At 37.3% G+C, this 21,273-nt stretch overlaps 1 protein-coding gene across 1 annotated transcript in view; it reads right to left on the bottom strand.

Moving 5' to 3' along the window:
- The window catches only part of ME1 (malic enzyme 1), a 183,226-nt gene that overhangs the window by 122,470 nt on the left and 39,483 nt on the right, over nt 1-21,273 (bottom strand). Inside the window, exons 2-3 of the mRNA XM_063330091.1 lie at nt 17,242-17,375; nt 11,181-11,330 (exon numbers count right to left, since the gene is read on the bottom strand). Coding sequence (XP_063186161.1) covers nt 11,181-11,330; nt 17,242-17,375 — 284 coding nt within the window. The remainder of the gene's footprint in view (nt 1-11,180; nt 11,331-17,241; nt 17,376-21,273) is intronic.

The following is a 21,273-nucleotide window of genomic DNA, read 5'->3' as shown; positions in this document are numbered from 1 at the left end:
GTGCCTACCCATGCATCCGTAACTGGTGGTGATACCTACTTGTAAACACATGCAGTAATACCATTTATGTCTTAACCCGTTATGTAAGCCCTTTCCCTTCCACAGCATAGCCATAGGAAGGGAGAAAAAGACACACACCTTTTTCTTGGTACTTCTCAAGCAATGAATTGCAAGTTTAAACAGCGCAAAGAAGGGCAAGAGAATAGCCTGTGAGCGTACACACTTCCCATTGCAAGAACAGCTAACAGCCACAGAAATCACAAGGTAACATATAAGTCTTCTAAAAGGACCTTTTTTTTTGTCAGTCTAGAAGGCTAAGCATGCCTGGCACCAAAGGCGTGCACAACAGGCTCAATAAATAAGCTGTGGCTTCTCCTCCCTTCCTGACCTCTTTTCACCAAAACCCAGACCATTTATTCTCATTTATTCTTATAGATAAAGTAGTTTCTAACTTTATAGTTTCTGGCTGTATTTGGCTGCACTGAAGGATTTACCTCACCTCCTGCAGCAAATCTGTTGCATTGCTCTAGAGAGAAGCCTAGGAGTAAACTAACATATACATCATACACAGTGATGTGGTGGCCAGAGTCCTGGAGCAAAATATGGGGCAACTGAGACTGACAGCACAAACTTATTTATTATTACTAAGTATGCTCCTAAACATTAAAATGATATGTTCTTTCCCTGAAAGCCATTCCAAATGATGAGAGATTGAGATGCTTTGGTGAGAAGTCGACATCGATATACTGAAGACCATTCACGGCAAAAAAGTTCAAGTCTCCAAGACAAGGGATTCAGATCTTAAAACTAAAATTATGACCCACTTTATGCTGGAGCCACCAGTGTCAGTGCTGTGTCTCACTTTACTTTAAGCACTGTCTTAGAGGATCTGACATTACCAGGATCATCCACAAAGGGATTCACACTCTCTGGATAAGAGAATCTGAAAATTCAAGCTGCTGTTCCAAAGGCTGATGAGACACCTGAAAAAATCTTGGACCATCCCGTTTGCTCGTGTGGCACAAGCTGCCAGTTGTCTGTGTAGTACTAAATGAGTGCTAGGATGGTGCAGAATTCCAGGCCACTGATATGCAAACTATTGTCAATTGCCCAAAGCCCCTCAGTGCAGAAGGGAGGCAACTATATCTATTATTTTGCACAACAGGTAAAGAAGTAACATCCATTTGCAAACATTGCGTGGGATTTGATAGTCTGTCCTTGAAAAGGTGTTGAATGAAGGAAAGTTATGGCTCTCTTATTGAAGCAAGTGACTCTTAAAAGGTTTGCTTCAGGGGCCAAATGGTGTTGACAATTAGGGGGCTGTATAAATCTGTTAGGTTGACAGAGGCTGTTTCATGATGGGAAAATTTTGGTAGATAAATATTGCTTGAGTGGAGCAGGGCAGAGCCAATAAGTAGACCTCTCCTGTACTGTATTACCTGATACTTTAGTGTTGCTCACAAGTCTTTGGCCAAGTTGAGGTGTGAAAACTAAATAAAATCTCCCTTAAAGTACATTTCATTAAGGAATGTACTACTTCGGGAAACGGGGAAGCTTGTAAGCAGAAGGCAGTATTGTGGGCTGGCATAGAGTCAAAATCTCCCTAAAAATTCAGGAAAAAAGGAAGACATTGAGGAGTGACATGGTTATGTATTGGTACAAGTCCTAATTATTGATATGAAACTATAACTTGCCAAAAGAATATTGCTATTTTTAAAAGGCAATGATATAGTTTATTTGTTGAAACGGATATAGCCTACCTTTTATGTGGTATTGGCACTAGAGAGAAAAGATTAGTCAGAATAAAGACATTTAACTTGGGATCATGTACTTTCTGTCCAGTTTTCTGCACGTAGATCCACAAGATGACTCTTTTAACAAACCAAACGAGAAGGGTCGAATAAGCACTGCATTAATAACAGTCACACAAACTGTCCTTCCCACGTGGTGAAAAGCCTCAGTAAGAAACGTCTTTGTTTCAGACAACTCTCTCAGTAGGATGCATAGTGAGGAAGATAATCATCATATGCCAAAACCCATAGATGTGTAAGTACCCATTGGCTCAGAGTGCAGATGCCCTTGAAAAGATAAATTTGAGTCCTCCAAATCTGTGGAAGAGGGAAAACTATCTGCTCTAATGTCACACAAGAGATGGTGGAAAAGTGTAAAAAAATAACAGTACAAACCAAATGAGGACAGGGATTCCCTGCAAATAGCCAGGATGGTGTGAAGGAAGTGGAGAAGGAGACAGACAGGTAGGTATGGCCCGTATGATATTTCTGGCACTCTTGCACAGAAACCACCAAGGATGGTGTTGTAGAAGGGCCCTGAAGCTTGTTAGAAGTCTTCCATAGAAGACTGTGCTAAGAGGGGAAAAAAAAATGACCAAACACTGACTGCTGACAGACATTTTGAGAGAGTCATGTTTTGAGTAGGGATGGCCTCATTTCCTCCTGCTCACAGCCCAGATGTACTCCCTCCAGAAAAAACAGAGCAATGCACCATCAAGAGGTACAAACTCAGGTCTGAAAGCCAGAAATTTCACGCTTGTGATGTGTTTTAGGACAAGCCTTCTTTTATAACCATGATGAAAAGCCCCCAGAAGATTACCAGTGCAAGAAATCATCTATGCAGCTTGTGAGTAGGAAAAGGCTAACAATAGGTAAGCTCACACAAGACTAAGTGAAAGAATAGCTCAAAGCATGACTTCTGTAAACACCATCCTTCCACTATTGCTGTAGGTAACACCTACATGCAAGCACCAATTACACACAAAAAATAACACCACATAGAGGCCATTGTATTTCATAATGCTAGGTCAGGACTATATATTCTCAGTTTAGCATAGGCTAATCATTCATGGTTTTATTCTTAGGTGCAAGTTTATTAAAAAGAGAAAAATTCACACTAGTGGAACTTTTTGCCAGAATATTGCCAAAAGCCATAAATTTAGCACAATTCAAAAGAGACCAGATGACTACGTATGTATAACCCAAAGAACATCCTCATATTTTCAAAATCAAGATATAACTTTTTTTCATTCAACTGTTTCTTAGATTGATAAATTAGCTTAACATTTACAGAGCACTCTAAGACCACAATGAGACCAACTGACATCTTCTATGCAAGATTCTCACACCTGCTGACAGACCAAGTTGAATACACCTTGGACACAATCCAGTGTAGTACGTTTCTAGAAGACAGTCTAGGAGAAGAAAGGAATACAACACTCTCGCGCTGTGCCAATTCTCCTTTTAGCTTTACTAAATTCTCTCTATTAGCTTTACTTTCAAGCTGAGGAAGCAACAGCAGGCTGAGCTAAGTTTTCACTTGATGAAGGTAACAGAGCAGATGAGAATCAAGCCAAAGAGTAGAATTACTGGGTGTCATGAGATGTCATAGTGCTTGAACTCAATGGAAAGGCCATACAAAAAACAAGATGAAAAGCTGCCTGGAAAGTGTCAACTGTTGTCATCTTCATAAAAGACAAAAGTGAAAATGACAAACCAACATATATTACAAAAGTGCCTGGTGAGGGGCTGCAACTGCCATCGTCGCCAGGCTTTTGAAGTCAACAAGAGAAAGGTTGTCTATAATTAGAAGAAATGCCACAGCTATGCTAATTCTCTGTTGTAATGTTACAGACTAATGTGCCACCTGAGCCATGTTGTTAATACACACAACCTACACCAGAGCCTGTTGGAGAATGGAACTCCAGCAGACTATTTTCAAAGAAGCATTTTGCCATATTTTATGTCTTTATTGCAACACATTTTGATTTCAGAGACCGCCCTAATCATAGAATCATAGAATCATTTAGGTTGGAAAAGACCCTTGGGATCAAGTCCAACCACCAGGTCCACTCTACAAAGTTCTCCCTTACACTATATCCCTTAACACCACATCTAAACGAGTCTTAAACACATTCAGGGATGGTGACTCCACCACGTCCCTGGGCAGCCTATTCCAGTGTCTGAACACTCTTTCTGTGAAGAATTTTTTCCTAATGTCCAGCCTAAACCTACCCTGCTGCAGCTTGAACCCATTCCCTCTTGTTCTATCACTAATTACCTGTGAGAAGAGACCAGCACCAACCTCTCCACAATGTCCTTTCAAGTAGTTGTAGAGAGTGATGAGGTCTCCCCTCAGCCTCCTCTTCCTCAAACTAAACAGTCCCAGCTCCTTCAATCGCTCCTCATAAGGTTTATTCTCCAGGCCCTTCACCAGCTTCGTTGCCCTCCTCTGCACTCGCTCCAGCATCTCAATATCTCTCTCACATTGAGGTGCCCAGAACTGGACACAATACTCAAGGTGTGGCCTCACCAGTGCTGAGTACAGGGGGACAATCACCTCCCTCCTTCTGCTGGTCACACTGTTTCTAATACAAGCCAGGATGGCATTGGCTTTCTTGGCCACCTGGGCACACTGCTGGCTCATGTTCAGCCGCTTGTCAATTAGAAGCCCCAGGTCCTTCTCTGCCAGGCAGCTCTCCAGCCACACTTCCCCAAGCCTGTAGCGATGCATGGGGTTGTTGTGGCCCGAGTGCAGGACCCGGCACTTGGCCTTGTTGAAGCTCATACCGTTAGCATTGGCCCATCGGTCCAATCTATCCAAGTCTCTCTGTAGAGCCTCCCTATCCTCATGCAGATCAACACTCCCGCTTAGCTTCGTGTCATCTGCAAACTTGCTGATGATACACTCCATGTCCTTATCAAGGTCATCAATAAAGATGTTAAACAGAAATGGTCCCAACACTGACCCCTGAGGGACACCACTTGTGACCGGCTGCCAGCTGGATTTAACTCCATTGACCACCACTCTTTGGGACCGCCCATCCAGCCAGTGCTTGATCCAGCAGATCGTATGCTCATCCAGGCCATGAGCCGCCTGTTTTTCCATGAGAATTCTATGGGGGACAGTGTCAAATGCTTTTTGAAAGTCTAGGTAGACAATGTCCACAGCCTTTTTCGAAAGTCTAGGCAGACAATGTCCACAGCCTAATGATGAAGGCCTTACAAGAGATTGCTTAAAAAAAAAAAACCCCATGCTTCCTTTTTTTCACTGCCAGATGAAAATTCTGCATAGTTTTCAGAGAAAAAGTACTAGGAAAAAAGACTGTGAAACTATTGCTTTGTTATATCATTTCATATAATTTTATGTTACACAATAATCAATTTTAACTAAATGAAGGTACTAAGAAAATTATCCATAGTGTCAATCAGATTAATAAAACTCTAAAAATACATACATCTGTTTTGCCTGGCAAAAAATATCTAGAGGTGCTGAAAAAAATCTAAGGGGGCAGTTATACTGGTGAAGAAGTTAGGTGAAATGAATCCAGACCTTCTGGTTTCAAGCAAGAAAATACCATGTATCTGAGCGTGAGACAATCACAAAGAAGCACGAAGAACTAAACTTTCTGGGCTCATGTGATCAAGGAGTACCTGAGAAGTTTTTGGCCTTCTGTAAGCCTAATCTGGTTTCTGAAGAGACGTGGATGTCAAAAGCATCCAGTGGAATTAAGGAAAAGAAAAATCTGGACTCCAACAAAAGCCTCATTAAAAAACCCTATGAAATGTACTGCAGGATCAACCGTGTGCTGGCAAATAGACTGCAATTTCTGCTGCCAAGGTCTAATGTTTTGTAAGTTCTGTCCCAGGAAATAAATATTTCCCTACCCTCTAATTCATTTTCTTTATAAAAGAGCGATGCTATCTTGCAGCTGACAATCTCAATATGTAAACATTACTATGTCAACAAAAACAGAACTCACACTTGCAGCACTTGCATTCAATAAAGAGCATCTGAACCATTGTAAATGTAAATACATACAATAAATGTAAATAAATACATTCCCTTTGAGGAATGAGGAAAGAAACCGATCTCAAATTTGTATGTGCCGAGTCAGTCACACACTTCAGTGAGGAGGCAATCTGGCCTAATATCAGCACTTGCAAACTGAGTATTTAGCATGATAAATTGCCTTCTGAAAAGCTGGTAATAAAGACTGTTAATAACATTCCAAGAGTTAGTGTTAATAACATTCCAATTTTATTTTTCAAATACTTGTTAAAAGTCAATTCAAAATGTAACCTTGCTTACACTTGGGGTCAATAAGAAACTTCTAGATATGCCTCGTCATTTGTGAAGAAGGAAAACAAAAAAAACCAAAAAACACCAGAGTTGAAAGAATTATTGCAGAAGAAAACTTCTGTGAGAACACTTTGCTGCACAAGATCTTTGTCTGGATGTGGAAAAAAAAAAAAAAAAGAAAAATAACTTCAAAGCTAAGGCTGGCATACTTTGCCTTTTAAGAGAGCGCATCTGTATCTTCAATATGCAGCATCAGTTTCAATATAGCTGCTTTAAAAATGGTTCCTAGTCTGCTTGACAGCGTGTGACTGCATTGGGAAGTTATTTCAGAGGAACTTTGCCATGCCTGTGTGGCTGCAATAGCTACCAGGGCTTGCTGCCTTCATATTCTGTTTGAAATGGCTTTTCCTTCTAGGAATGGAAATACATAAACAGTCACCTAACATTTTAACAACATCCAAAGTCTTCAGCATAGCAATACTTGGCAATTTTTCCTCCCCTCTCTGAATGCTGAGTTTACACAAGACCCTTAAAACTCCTGGGTGTTCTCTATGTGATGTAAAAAGTTGATTTTGGATTCTTAGAGGAAATTTCCATTGAACTTTCCCATATTTATTCTTTTTGGATGAATACAGCAACTGAAAGAACTGTTATATTTTAGAAATCCATTTATAGAAATGGATTGTTTCTTGGTAAGTCAGCAAAAGTTGTCATATGTATGTACACGCTTTGTGCAACTGAAGAATTTTTTACTTTAGGAATTTATTTTTCAAATGATGGATAGAAACTCTGCACCAAAAAGTGACCTAATATAGAGATTCTCAGATAACACTCTTAATGCTAACACGATCACTGCAATAAAACCACAACTCCATTACATTCCCAGCATAAGCCTTTAAAGCTTTTATCTGTACTGGTCCAAATTCCTTCTCTGACCTACCCTGGAGGAGCCTCTTTCTTCCCTCATCCTCCTCAATGGTTGTGAGGAAGACCAGAGAGAGAAATTATGTTTCTGTAACAATGTGGTGTAGCAGATCTGCTATCAGATCTGTACTGGTTATTCCTAGAATGATGCTCTTACTCATTAAAATGGTGGATTTTAAGCTGAATATTTGCAGTGAGTAATGCAATTTTGGGTTTTCATTTTACAAACAAATGCCAATTATCCAGACAAGCTTCAAACCAGTGAGTCAAGTTACTTTGCAGCTGGTTCTCTTGAGAAATGTTGCTTAATCAGCTGGTCAGCCATGAATGTTTCTTCTATAATTGCAAAATACTGCTTCAGGATGAAAAATATCTCGCCTAAGCCACAGTGTCCTTCTATAACTGTAAGCACATCATGTGAGCCCATATAGTCTTCTAAAAACATGCCAGGGAGTCACAGAAGATGATCTCATTTAATGATCCCATAAGACACCTATTTTTTAACTCTATAAATTAATTTTCATTATTTCTTGCCTGAAGACATATCTTGTGAGCCAGGGTCTTCTAAGTCACTTCACAACGTAAAGAAATCTAACTGAATACAAAAAAACCCCTCACAGATTTAAATCGAATAAAAAGACATTGCCTTGCAACATCCAGTGCGCTAAGTACGATCTGCAGCAATTGGGAAATTTTTAACTTCTTCACCTATATAAACAAGTTTGTTACTAATAGGATCTTTGTTTAACTATGAAGTACCAAACATCTTCTGAGCTTTGGGAAGATACAGTAACAAAAATGTTCGGAAACAAAAAACATTCTGAAAGGAAAACATTCAATGTTGTCAGTAAAGGCGACATTTCGATAGGAGTCAGCATAAAACAGATACACACAGTTCTTACAGGTAAGACCTTTTCTTTTAAGGTATGATGAGATCATACCTTTTTCCTGACTTGTAACAACTGGAAAAAATCAGATAATAAAAAACATGAGGATGTATAGACTGGACTAAATTTTATACCATTTTCTCCTTCTGTTTGTTAAATTAATGTTCTTCCCTGTGCGTTCACCTCATGGAGGGTGCTGTTTATGTAGGATGCTGCTATATAACACTTAATGCTAAATGAGTCACACTCTAGAATATAATTTCTAACCAAATGAAATTGATTGCTTTGCACAGCAGGTTTTGGAATAATTTAGAAAAGGTTTTTCTTAAAAAAAAAAAAAAAAGCAAACACAACAGATCTCTGTATCAGAGCACAGAGGAAGATCACAATGTTATTCCTCAAGCAGCAAAGAGTTTGCCAAAGGGGAAGCTCTTTACAGTCCCTTCCTTTGAGACATCTAATGAAGACTGGCATCAGATGGGTGGTGTGGGAAGATAAGAGCAGGTAGTGAGATAACGGGAACGTAGCAATTGGAAATTTTATGGAAAGAGTAAACATCTGACTTGGCCGATGATATTTTGTTCTTAAGAAAAAAATATTTATGAGATCCTTATTAGGCAGAAGAAGATTGTACGTGTTTTTCAGCCATCTTTACTTAAATGTGTCATTAAAACGCTTATTTGAAAGTAGTGAGGCAATTCAGCAGGACTAGAAATAAAACAGACTTTTATAAATATCTTATACATCTCCCCAGACAGTCAGTCACGTATATAAAGTGCGCATAGTTGGGAAGCAGCAGACAGATGAATATAGCCAAGGCTGACTTCAGAAGCTCAAGAATAAAACTGAATACCAAAAGCCACATCAGTTAAAACATGATTTCATATTGTTTAAAACATATTTCACTCATTAGCAGCTCAGCTGCAGTGAAAAATACAGTGTGAAATACTGAATTATGGAATGTCCTAAAAAGCTATATATTTTTTAAGTTAAATGATAAGGGAAAGAAATTATGCAAGTACTATCAGCTGCCTCAAATTTGCTCATTTTCAATAAGGAAATGAGCACTTTTTTGGAAGGAAAACAGACTTTATTCCAACATTGGTAAAGAAAATCATACTTTTAAGAACATACAAATATGAGGATGTTCAACAAGCACTTGGATCGTCCCTGTCACTGTTCAGAATAGCTAAATATATCATCAGAATGGAAGCTTGCTATCCATGGGCCAGAATAACAAGGTTTTTAAAGTAGAACAGAGGAAAGTCCGTGGGGAACACAGCAAGTTAGTACAATGTTATTTATATGCACTAGTAGTTTTATGCTGCAGTCATTTGTTGAGTTGAGAAAGTTCAGCTTGCTGTTCCAAAGCCTGCACAATGTATGTATTACTGCTATTATGCCTTGATTTTGAAAGCTTTTTATATCATACTTGAAACAAGAAGCAAAACAAAATGTAAGCTTGTGATGACATACATTAATGATTCAAACAAATCCATAACATTTTAAAGTCTACTCAATTCTTATTACAGGAGAGGTTAAAGAGTGGCTTAGTTACATTGTGGAGAACTGAGTAGTTCTTGATTCCCTGTATATCTGTTCTAACTGCATGTCTCTAGTGTAATTTGTTTCAAGTTAACTATACAGATCCATAAATTTAATCATGGCAGAGCAATGTGAACTACGAGAACTAGGATTTTAGTCTTAATATCTAGAGGAGAAAGATTTAGGGCACGTTTCCAAGTTCACTGCAGATAAAAAATCCACCAAATAAAAGAAAATAAAAAAAAGGGCAAAAAGTTGAAGTGTTTCCTCTCCCTGTCCCTACCTCCCAAATCAGTTTTTTCCACATCTCTTGAGTGTATTTAGGATCAGACTGAAGAAATCTGAAAGTCTCTAAAGGGGACTGGTGGGATGTTTCAATTGCTGTTGCAAGCTGTTTCTCACCAGCTGCAGGCTGACACTCAACTGAATTGTCAAATTTAACAGGGTTATTTTTCTCCACAGATGCTCCTAAGGTCTGGGGAGAAAGTGAAAAGTACGTGCACAGGCAGAGGTGCTCCTTGTGCAATATGCTGTACAGCAATGGATATCAAAACAAGGGGCAATGAGACCAGGTTAGGCAAAGACTTAATTTGCAGGCACATTTAGGACTTCCTGGAAGGCCAATAAAATCACCGTGGTGGTAAATACTGAGGGGGAAAAAAGGAGATGACTTCTCTTGCTAGGGAAGGCACCTAAAAGCCACAGATCGTTACACAGGTTTAAGTAAGCATTCTTGAGGTCTTTTTGAACTTCTAAATGTGTATAGAAGTGGGAATTCTTATTTTCTGCAGTTGGCCAGATGGTCCTGACTCATTCTGTCAGTCACAAGGCCAAAATGATTTTTACATTGATAATAACAAAACCTTGAAGCCATAAGTCTTCTCCCTCAAATACCTCCTGCTGAAGAATTTGTGAGCAGTCATTTGTTCCCTTTAGTCTTGCAAGCTTCTTATTTCCGATCAATGCCTTGACTGTAAAAAAACTATTTCTGTTAACAGAGCTATGCACATACAGCTCATTTATCTCTTCCTTTGCCAGAAAATTGTACAGAAGCCTCCAAAGCGTTCCAGTTTGCACTTGAAGGTGCACATGGTTCTTAAACAGCAGCCACCATAAATCTCAAACTCTTTGGGCTGATGTTCAAGGGGCGGAGTGAAACAGAAGCATCTACCCTTCTTTCATACCACTTCTTCAACACTCTATAAATACAGACGCTGTTTACAGAATAAAAGCACTCCAGAAACCAACGTTTGAAACAACAAATTATTAAGCAGTGAAACAGGCGCTTTGATGACTATTGATTATTTTTAAGATGTCAGTAGGTGCAAATATAATGCACCCTTAGTTTATATATTTATTTTTATATACGTATGTATAAAATACCAATAATATAAATATTTATATAGGTAAAAGTCTATGCTCTTCAGGTTGCTAACAGAAATCTAAGACTAAGGATCCATTCTTCTCTGGTCTTGTAACATGCAGCTAGGATTTCAAAAAAGGCAGTTAATGAGATTAAAAATGTACCCAGGTTTTAATACAATTAAAACAACCATTTGCCCTCCTAATGCAATACAAATTATTGTTTAATGTAGACCAAAAGTGTAGTTTGAATTATCTCAATTATTGCAGTTTTGGCTTACATTCAGCTATGTTAGAAAAGCCCTGCAGAAACCTGCCAAGAGGAAAATAAGATACAATTACTTTTATTTGAAGTATAAACTTACATACCTTGGCCTCCGAAATGCTAAACCATATTGTTGGCAAGCCAGTCCCACAGTGGGAGTATAAACAATAGGCATGAACCTTTCAATGTCAGAAGTCAGCACTTTATAGAAAAGCTTTTCATTTCGATCCTGAAGACTCATTAGTAGAATATATCTGTGGAGAATTACATATAATTAGACAGACATCAAGTGAGCATAGAAAGTAAATTCAGAAATACAAAGGTGTTTATACAATTAATTAAAGCTATGTTTGTTCTACAACAGCCTGTTTCTTGTTGAGAGTAAATTCCTCCTTGTCTTAATAGCACAAATGGTTCAGACACAAAGGATAACTTTGTGAAACCATCACAAAGTTGGCAAACTACATACTCAAGAGGCTAATCCCTCTCAGGTACAAAACACTACGCTGCAATTGAGTATTTGGTCTGTCAGAACCTAAGCCGTATTTATTAGTTGTTCCATCATTAAATAAATCAAGTTTACTCTCTTGCCCAAAAAATGAAATAAAAACGTTAGCTTTTTCTACTCTTGCCTTGATAGAAATTTCTCTTAAATCCAGACTAATACTCCAAGTACCAATACTCCAATACACCTGAATACTGTACGACAAAGCTTTCAAAAACAAAGCATACACATATGGCCTTTTGTCCCTGAAGCCTATGTTTGTAATGAAATCTGCAATGCTTTAGTCTCCTAATGGAAAACAATTTTTGATTGCATTTGAAGAAGTTTTATATTTATTTAAAAAGAAAACCAATAAGAAAAAAAAATTATCAGAGAAATGACAGTGAAAAAAAGCTCATGCTTAGCTTAATCTGCTTTTGACTACTATCACTCTAATATTGAATAAATAGATCACTGCTCCAAGATCCCAACTAGGAAGCCAAATTTCAATGCTCAGTATGACAGATGATATGAGTCTATAAGTGACTTCAAGTTACACTAGTTCACACAGGTATGACTCTGGTCACTTTCTGAACACTTAATATTTAGGAACTGGATGATCCTAGACCTCACCTCTCTATTCACTAGTTTTAGTTAGGTTAAGGATTACTTTAAAAATTAAGTAGTCTTCTATACCAATAGGCTTACATAAAAACTTTAACTTAATTTACGTATACGATTTATGTAGGTTGTTTTTTTTTCAATTTATAATGGATTACTAATTACTTATACTCAAAAAGTTTTATATGCCCATCATTTTATTACACAAGTGTTGAAGAAATGTATACAACACATTTATTGTAAAAGCCTGGAGGTTTGTGTGCTTAGATATTATTCACATGAACTTTCCTTCAGCATACTTATGCATCACATGCACCAATAAAATCTAATTCATACTTTAGGAAGACACAAATATAGTCAGGTAACTCTAACAAAGAACAGTTTGGCAAATCTGTATTTGCTGTACTCAAGCTAAGCTTGTATATCAGCGAAGCATTTATTTCGTGATCTGCTACATAAAAATTTAACCAGGCCTATAAGCAAAGCTAATGCAGCCAGTTTGGCAGCTGGTGACATTTGTAATGAGGTGACAGAAGTGAGGCGAAACAGTGTCCCTCCCCTTGTGTCACTCAGAGTACTTTAGACTCTAAACAGATAAAGATCTAGTAACCAAAGAGTTGAAGATATACACTAAATACCATCACCATAAGGCATCCTGAACCACCTCCCATCATACGCATTATTTTTTAATGTTCTCCAGGGTTAAATTATATCCTGCACTTGTAGTTCTCAGCTACAAGTACACATACATACTAATTTTCTTTCATATTATTACACTTGCCTACTAACCTTTCATTTTCCCAGTATGTCATTATAATATAGCATGTCTTTCAATGTCCTTGAATTCTTGGAGCATTTTCTTTATTAAAACCTTTCTCCTGAGGATGATTATCCCAACATTTACCTTGAAATACAAGCTCATTCACATATAGTTGTGAACACATTTGAAGACATTCATTTTGTTTCCAGAGGATCTTGAAAGATATGTGAGAGAATATCATGCGTACTCGGGCCTGCTCTATACCGGAGACTGCAAACATTCATTCAAGCCACATCATTATGTTTTGAAGCAGTTGCCAGTATATATGCTTTAATTTTTATCACTTCAATTTAAAGTGAGATGTGGCTACTTAAGACTTTAGAATACCTTTACATCATCCTTTCTTATTACTCAGATAAAGCCTGGATTTTAAATGGGGTAAAGAAATCTTTTACAAAGAAATAAAAAGTTTAGCAAAAGTCTTCCTCAAGGGCTTCAAATCAAAAAATGCTAAAACTCTCCATTTTGTTTTTACTGACCTATGGCATTAAATTGGGGGTTTATTTTCTTACTTGCATTTATCATGCCTCTTTTATATTCAGGATATGCTAAAGAAATTACAAATATAATAACTGCACACTACTTATAATCATATTTTCCAGTATTACATACTTGGCCATATCCAAATAAGCATACGAAATATTATTATAAAGTGAAAACAATTTCTAGAGAAGAGCAGTTTTGATCAGAAGGCTACTTTTCAGTAGCAGGTATAAAATACCTCTTCTTTTCTCGGCATAGTATCAACTATGGGGTAACCACTTTCTCAAAAATTCTCTCTTAAGGGGAAAAACAATGATGCTTCATCCTCAATGGGGTCTTGGTTATAATGCGTTAGACAAAAGTATTCATCTTTTAGCAACATCCAAGTGATCTACACACTAAAAGGATGAAGTGTTTTTCGGCATTGTGTTTTAAAAAAAGATATACTTAAAATGCAGTATTTAATGGAATCTTTTACTGAAGCCCACATTTAATTGAAAACATAGTGAAAACAAGCAATAGAACACTGAGAACAATCATTTATGCTATAAAAAGGGAGAAAAATATTATCTGTCCTCAGACAAGGAGTCTTGAATGAAGATTTCAGGGAAGAGTTTCAGAGGATGAAAACGAAGGCCTGGAAAGTAAGACAGAGGGGATTGCCAAGCATTCAAATTTCAGTATGTCACTTTTCCCCCTTGTCTTTACTTCACCTAAGAACTTTTCACGCTACTCTGCTATTACGAAGGCAATGAAATACAGTAGCAACAAAAGGATGTAAACCAAATATCCTCCAAAACCCCACAAAACCCTGATAAAACTACCAGAAAACTACTGATGATTTCTTAGGATAACTGGTCCTGCTGTTGCTGGCATGCATTATACGAGGCAAAATGGTATGGTGTAAAAAAAAAAAAAAAAAAAAAGCCAAAACAAACCAAAACAAACCTGAAGTTTGTTTGCTCTTCTCTTGCAAAACATGAGGGCAATTAAAGGAAAGTGGGAGGAAACGCTATTATTTTTAACCTGTCTAAGATACTTAGCTCCATTACTTTGCATCATCAGTATCTATATAGAAATGCTATGAAAGACAGAGAACTTTAAGAAAAAACAAAATCACACAGCATTCTCAGGAAAAGTGATCTGATGGCACCTCTCCTAATGTTCACACTTCCAGTAAAGCATTTTACCAGTGTGACTCTTTGGAGAAAGAAAGGTCCAGACAAAAGATGTGGCTGTGTCAGTGTCAATACAGAGCAAGAAGCAAGACAACTAAGAACATACAGGGGAGAAAAAGAAGATTAAATTACTTGCAGAATCCATTGCAGCTTTTCCAAATTAAGTTAGAGGAATAGAATTATTTCCTGTTATTGGCTCCCTTTTTGCTAAGCATACCAGGCAATATATGCCTGGTGGAAGCAGAGTAAACCAGAGCAGGTTGCCCAGGACCACGTTCAGTCAAGTTTTGAGTATCTCCAAGGATGGAGATGCCAGCCCAGCTTATCCAGCTCCATTATACATAGAGCCACGCTGTTTTTTCAGACTGTAAGGGGAAGGAGAAGATAGAAGTACCTGGACCAAAAATTATGATTGAGAAAATACCACTGCCACGCACCACAGAATAGGACTGGGAAATAAACACAGCTTTTTAATTTTTTCCTTACGTTATGTGACTAGTGGTCACATTAGTGACAAGAAAAGATTAACTCCTAATAGCTTCAAGTTATTGCTTTGAACCAAAGACGTAGTAGTTTTCTCAGCTGAAGTATCAACTGAAGTATGTCGCTAAAACCCTATTAACAACAACAAATTTGTACTGCAAAGCTGCACGGTACAATATAACCTTTACACTAAAAAAAGGCATTATACTGAAAACGCCCTATGGTATAAGATGGCACGCTACAGCCCAATGCTCAAGACACATGGATGTAATATTGTGATGTCTGTGCTTCTGTTTTAAGAATATCTGGTCACAGGAGCAGGAAACAAATTTCTTCCTTACCCAACTATTTATTTGGAAAAGAGAAAATGCAAAAGACTCATAGGTGGGAAATAATAACATTGGGGTTTTGGTTAATTAAGCTTAATGTCTGTATATAATTAAAAGGGACGGATTTGGAAAAAAAAATTACCTGAAGCAAATGGCTTCTGGAAAAGCTTTTATTTACATTTATTTGTAAACATATTTATATTTGTTTATAGTTGTGTATTATTTGTGTTTATCGTATGTGGATTAAGTGCACCTTAAAAAAAGTAAAAGTTCCTTTCCTCCCCCACCCAAGACAGACAGATTTTTTTTCTTTCTTTCAACATGATAAAGCAAGTTTTCTGCAAATTATTCCCACAACACTCAGAGACAGCTATTTTTATTTGACAATTCCCACTGTGAACAAAACTTCAGTATATGGTGGTTTATTCGGGTTCAAATGGCACAGCATTCAAACTTTTAATACTCTGTCAGTTCAAACTGATAGATTATTTCTTCTTTCCTTTCCTGCAGAAATTTTTAATTTTGGCAAAGAGCCATTTAAATATCCACAATTTTTTGCTTAAAAAAAAAAAAAAAATTAATATTTGGAAATACTGCTACTCCCCTCTTGAATTTCACATAGCTAGACCCATAACTTTCAATCTGTGATGTTTTGAGAAACACAAGTGCTTTTCTCCTGTGACCTGAAGTAGGAGCAAAACTTCTTTGCTAGTTAAGAAACACATACAACAATGGGATAAAAGGCCTTTTTTCTTCCTGCTTTTAAGTTGCAGGTGAATAGAAATTCCAGCAATTCAAGTAGAAACAAACAACTGAAACAGCCTTACAGTCTTTACCTTCCTGAAACATATGAAACAACCAGCTGTATCATGAAGAGACTACTTCAAGGCAGAGTCAAGGAGGAGAAGGGGACAGGAAAGAGAAAGTTTTCTCCTATGGTAATGTCAGTGGTTGAAGCAGGGGTCTACATTAAATTTTATACTTTGCTACATGCAGGGACTCAGACTAAAACATTCTAGCTTGGGAAGCAACTGCTCTGTGATAACTGATGATGCCCTCCCTGAGAGCACTGGAGAATAGCTAACCTAGAAAAGATACCACAATCATGAGCTCTTGACTTACAAAGGCGGCGGCACTCATCCTATTCTGCCTCCATAAAAAACACGGGTTGTGGCAACTTTAAATTATAAAAAAGCCTTGCCACCGACAGACAGGTATCTAGAAGCCATGCATTACATACAGACAACGAGACAACACCACAACAGAGAAAAGCAAGGCACAGGGGGGAAAAAAAGGGAATACTGTTTTATTCTAGGGCCTATAAAACACGGGGGGGGAAGAGTATTCATAAATGTTTAAAGCCCTCCACAGCTTTTTTCTTAAAAAAAACCAACACAACAACACTATATTATGTACTAATTTTTTAATATTTTATGAATTTTATATATTTGTATCTATATGCATGTAAAGACATTACTGACTTTTAGTTTCACATGAGTTCATTTGCTTCTGATGACCTTTATATTATTTGGTTATTGAAATAATAAGCTCACGTGAATAGCACTGGAATATGACAATTTAAAATTAGGAGTTGATTTCTTGAAGAAAGCATTCTAGCAAAAGTATATATTTAGCTTAATGATTTCCAATCATAAACCACCACAGCTCAAAAAAAACCCACAAAATTTCATCTGTACTGCCATAAAAAAAATAAATAAGGGACTCGTGGTTTGATAACTAGAATAAAGTTTCATAGCCATACTTTACCTGTCTAGGTCAGATGTCAGCCTTTCAAAATTCTTAATAATATTATAAACCTGGGCATCTTGACCAAGAAAGCAAGGTGGCAGTAATCCATGAATATTCAACTGTTGCCTCTCCTCCAAGGTAAAAGCCATGCCCTGAAAAAAGAAAAATAGAAAACATGTATACATATATATGAGAGAGATTCATTTTAAGAAAATTCTGCAGCAAAATATAGCACAGGTAAAGTCAGCATCAGAAAGAACTGTTTAAATATTAAACAGAATTAACAATTATGCAATGATTTTTGAAAAAGTTTTTATTGATTCATAAGAGAACAGGCCTGTACAGTACAATAACTCCATTCCAGCACAGAATGAGATAGCCTTGCAGCATCAGAAGGCCTTATAACCTGCAAAATTATTAAGTTACAGCTAAAGAAGAGAGCAGCACTCACTCATATGTTTGGCTATCTTCTAAACACAAAGCATAGATAATGTTCATTTTCAGGGTATACATTATGTTTTTAATAGCTGTAAATTCTTCAAGATCTTGGTTATCTCGGATGTTCATGTGAATTTTTAACAGAACTCTGTGGTACAATAGAGTCATCGCTATCGTTTTATAGTCAAAGAGCCTGGTCCAGCACCTACTGAAGTCAGTCAACATGGCCATAGAGAGTTCAATGCAAACTTGGATTCATGTTTATTTTGTTTTTCAAATTCACATTCAGTTACAGTAAGAAAAATCTGTACCGACTTACTGGATTTCCTTATTGCATCCAGAAAAGACATTTTAAAAGTATTTAGTATTATGTGGACAGTCACAGAATGCTTAACACTTAAATCCAGCTTGTGGATTGGCAGAGACTGCCAAATAGCTGCTTTTTAATGAGGTCTGTCTGTCTAAAACATCTTCAGAAATTACCCAAGCTATTGTAAGAAAAAGGATGCCTTTGCAGCAGAAACATGACCGTGGGTTTGGCGCACTGGTGTCAAGGACTCTTGACTGCTGAAGCTTTACTGTGCTGTGCTAACTACAGGCAGGCAGGACTGACGGACAGGATCAAACCTCCGATAATTTTATGCGATAAAGAGGAGTATTTGAGGAGTTTCTTCCATATATAACCTATGAAATCTATGCATTTGTTTCACACTATAGCCACTGGCTGGTGGCTCCACAGACATGTTACAGCTCTCCTTTAGCATCCCGCCCGCACTGCTTCCACTCCAGGAGCATCTGCAAGCATCTTTGAGGTCTCTCTTAGGTTAACACCAAAAATGTCTGTCATCTTTGTGACATGCGTATCATGTAGTTTAAACATATTCAAAAATTAATGTACTAGAGGTTAGATAGCATTTATTACTCTACCAAGAAGATATATGTGTGTGTGAATATACACATTTATAAACAAGCCATTAGACAGTTGCCTAATTTTCTACACCTATCGTACAACTACATATAAAACACTTTGTTTCTCATGGGAAAAAACATTTGAGAAAACACCTTGGGAGAGATGAAAGAGGAAAACGTGGCAATGCAATGTTTCCACATTTTCTCTCCTGTTGAAAATAAATACTATTAAGATACTTTCACAAATACCTCTATAAATATACTTTTTAAATTCCTTTGTTTGTGCTACCATTAGAATTAGTTTGGCCAACAAATGATGGGAAAACCAGGTAAAGCAAGAGCACAAATACAAAAGGCATCCTTTAGTGTACATCTGCACTACTCGTGCCTTTTCAGGAGAACAATTTCACAGTCCTTTACACAATGCTGTTACTGCCTTTTGCAAAACACCTAGTGAGTGACACAAGGTGAAAAATTCATAACAGTTAGTTTGTTTACCTGGACAGGCTTCTTTCTCTGTTTTTTTTTTTTTTCCAGAAATACTCACCTCACAGAACTTATTCTTACAGAACAGAAATATAATATAAAATCTTCCTGTTTCCTACTACTCTACACTTCTTACACCATTTTTAATCTAACTAATTTTCCAGTGGTTATGTCATTCTTGCTTGAAAAAAAGTAGGAAAAAAACCCCAAAGCAACCCCGCCACACTATCTGCACTAAAATGCCTTAATCAAGTTGTTACCCTTAAGGGTAACAACCGAAAAAAAAGGGAAAAGAAAAATTTCATAATGAACACTTTACAGAACATCAAACGTTTCCAGAACACGCTTCTCCCACACATAGAAATGGAGGGAAACCATGTTTAATAAAGTTCAGTAATGGTTTTGCTATACTTTTCCATGCATGCAAGATTTCAAAGGTTTCCAAAAGCGTACACACCCCTGTTTTTTCTTGTCCCTACACAATTTTGCTGTGGACAGATACGTCATGACACTATCACGATGCTATCAAATGCTATCACATTTTGAAAGACCATTGGAGAAGGGAGAGTCAACGCTCCTCATGAGTTTATTCAAAGTTGATACCTCTTAACTCCAGCAGTCTTTTTTTGGCTCAAAAACACCCACATAAAAGCTGTGCCTGCGTGCTCACACGTACACACACTTCAGCATCAGTTCCAAATGGTTGGACTTTAGGGAGCTGCATAGTTTTAGCGGATCTGTTAGTGCTGGAAATAAAGAGGCAACCCAGTTACTCTCTGCGTCTCTCCCTTCCCCTGTTTCTATCAGTCAAATATTCTGAAAGAAAAAAATGCAAAAAGACTGTGTTTGCCTTCACTTTAAGAATAAGGTATGGACTTTATGATAGGGTTTCCCCTCTTACTGGAAAATATATTTTATTTTAAGAGAGACACTCAAAAAGTTGATGCACCTTGCCAAGTGCCTTTTTTAAAAAGTCTTTGTCTTGTTATAGCGTATTTTCCACATATTGCTGCAGCTCCTACAGCAAGTGTTAATCTCTTTTGGGCATTACTACAAAAATACAGCACCCGTCTACACCTCCTATGCTGTACATGGTTTTAAAATTCTTTACTTGCATACTCTTCTTTGGCACAGACATTACGAATTTTTCAAATTTCTAAGATGGAACGTTTTTCCCCTCAGATACTATATATGCTCAAAAGAAAAGAATTATCGTTAAAACATATCACCTGATGATTTAATAACAGAAGGCCATTTTATGCAATAAATGTATGCTATTTCATCTGCTAATAATAAGAAGAGCTCATCTACGTAAGTTTTGTGGTTTATGTCTCAAGTTCTTGCACTAGACTCTCAGATTTTCTTTTCTACATCAGAATTCTTGTTTTTTCCTGTTTGAAGTGTTGTTTCCCAGCCATCCAGCAGAGAGGGCTCTAGGTCCAGCTTGGTTTACATGCTCCTTTCTCCTCCTGAGAGCTGCAGTTTGTGCACACCTGGATGGGACAGACTTCCACCATCTAAAGTGCACCTCAACTATAATAAAAGTTGTGGAGGTTTTTATTTTGCACTCTGTATTACAAATAAATTGTCCAAGAAGAACAACAGCGTGACAAGCTAAGTGCAGCACAGAGGCAAGAGACTGCAACCATAACTATTAACCTTTGCTTAATTTGTTTTGATCTACTCACTTGCTTTATGCCTTCAAATGATAACATACATCATAGAGACGAAAAGTATAGTTATTATTAAGCCTCCCAGGTAAGAGTTTGCAGTTCTTCAAGGGTTGTGTTTCACATACTTCTTTACATGTTCTGGTTTTGGTAAAACTAAATTGTTCTTCAGCCACCTCATTATCTTCCTTTCTCACAGACTGTTGGGTTGTGTTTTTTCATTGCTTTTTTGACACAAATGTCCTCTCATATTCTCAGATGTACAGAAAGCTCTCTGAGCCGTTTTTTTTTCAAGAAGTTCAACTCATTGCTCTGATTCATCTCTCCATTTCATTTCTGATTCATCTCTCCATCAACTCTGATTCATCTCTCCATTTGTAATATTGTGAAGTTCTGCAATTATAGAGTGATTTCTACTACAGCACATTGCTCAGGAATCTTTCGTTATTTAATCTCTATCAGTTTATCAACTCAGCTCTTAACTATATGTCTGCTGCCTGGCCTTTCTCTTTTCTCCCCAAACCCCTCAACTACAAGGTTGTTTTAG

The sequence above is a fragment of the Chroicocephalus ridibundus genome, chromosome 3 (assembly GCF_963924245.1).
Source record: "Chroicocephalus ridibundus chromosome 3, bChrRid1.1, whole genome shotgun sequence".
Classification (NCBI taxonomy): Eukaryota; Metazoa; Chordata; class Aves; order Charadriiformes; family Laridae; genus Chroicocephalus; species Chroicocephalus ridibundus.
Note: the sequence above shows the minus strand (reverse complement) of the source record. Positions and strands in the feature narration are given on the sequence as shown.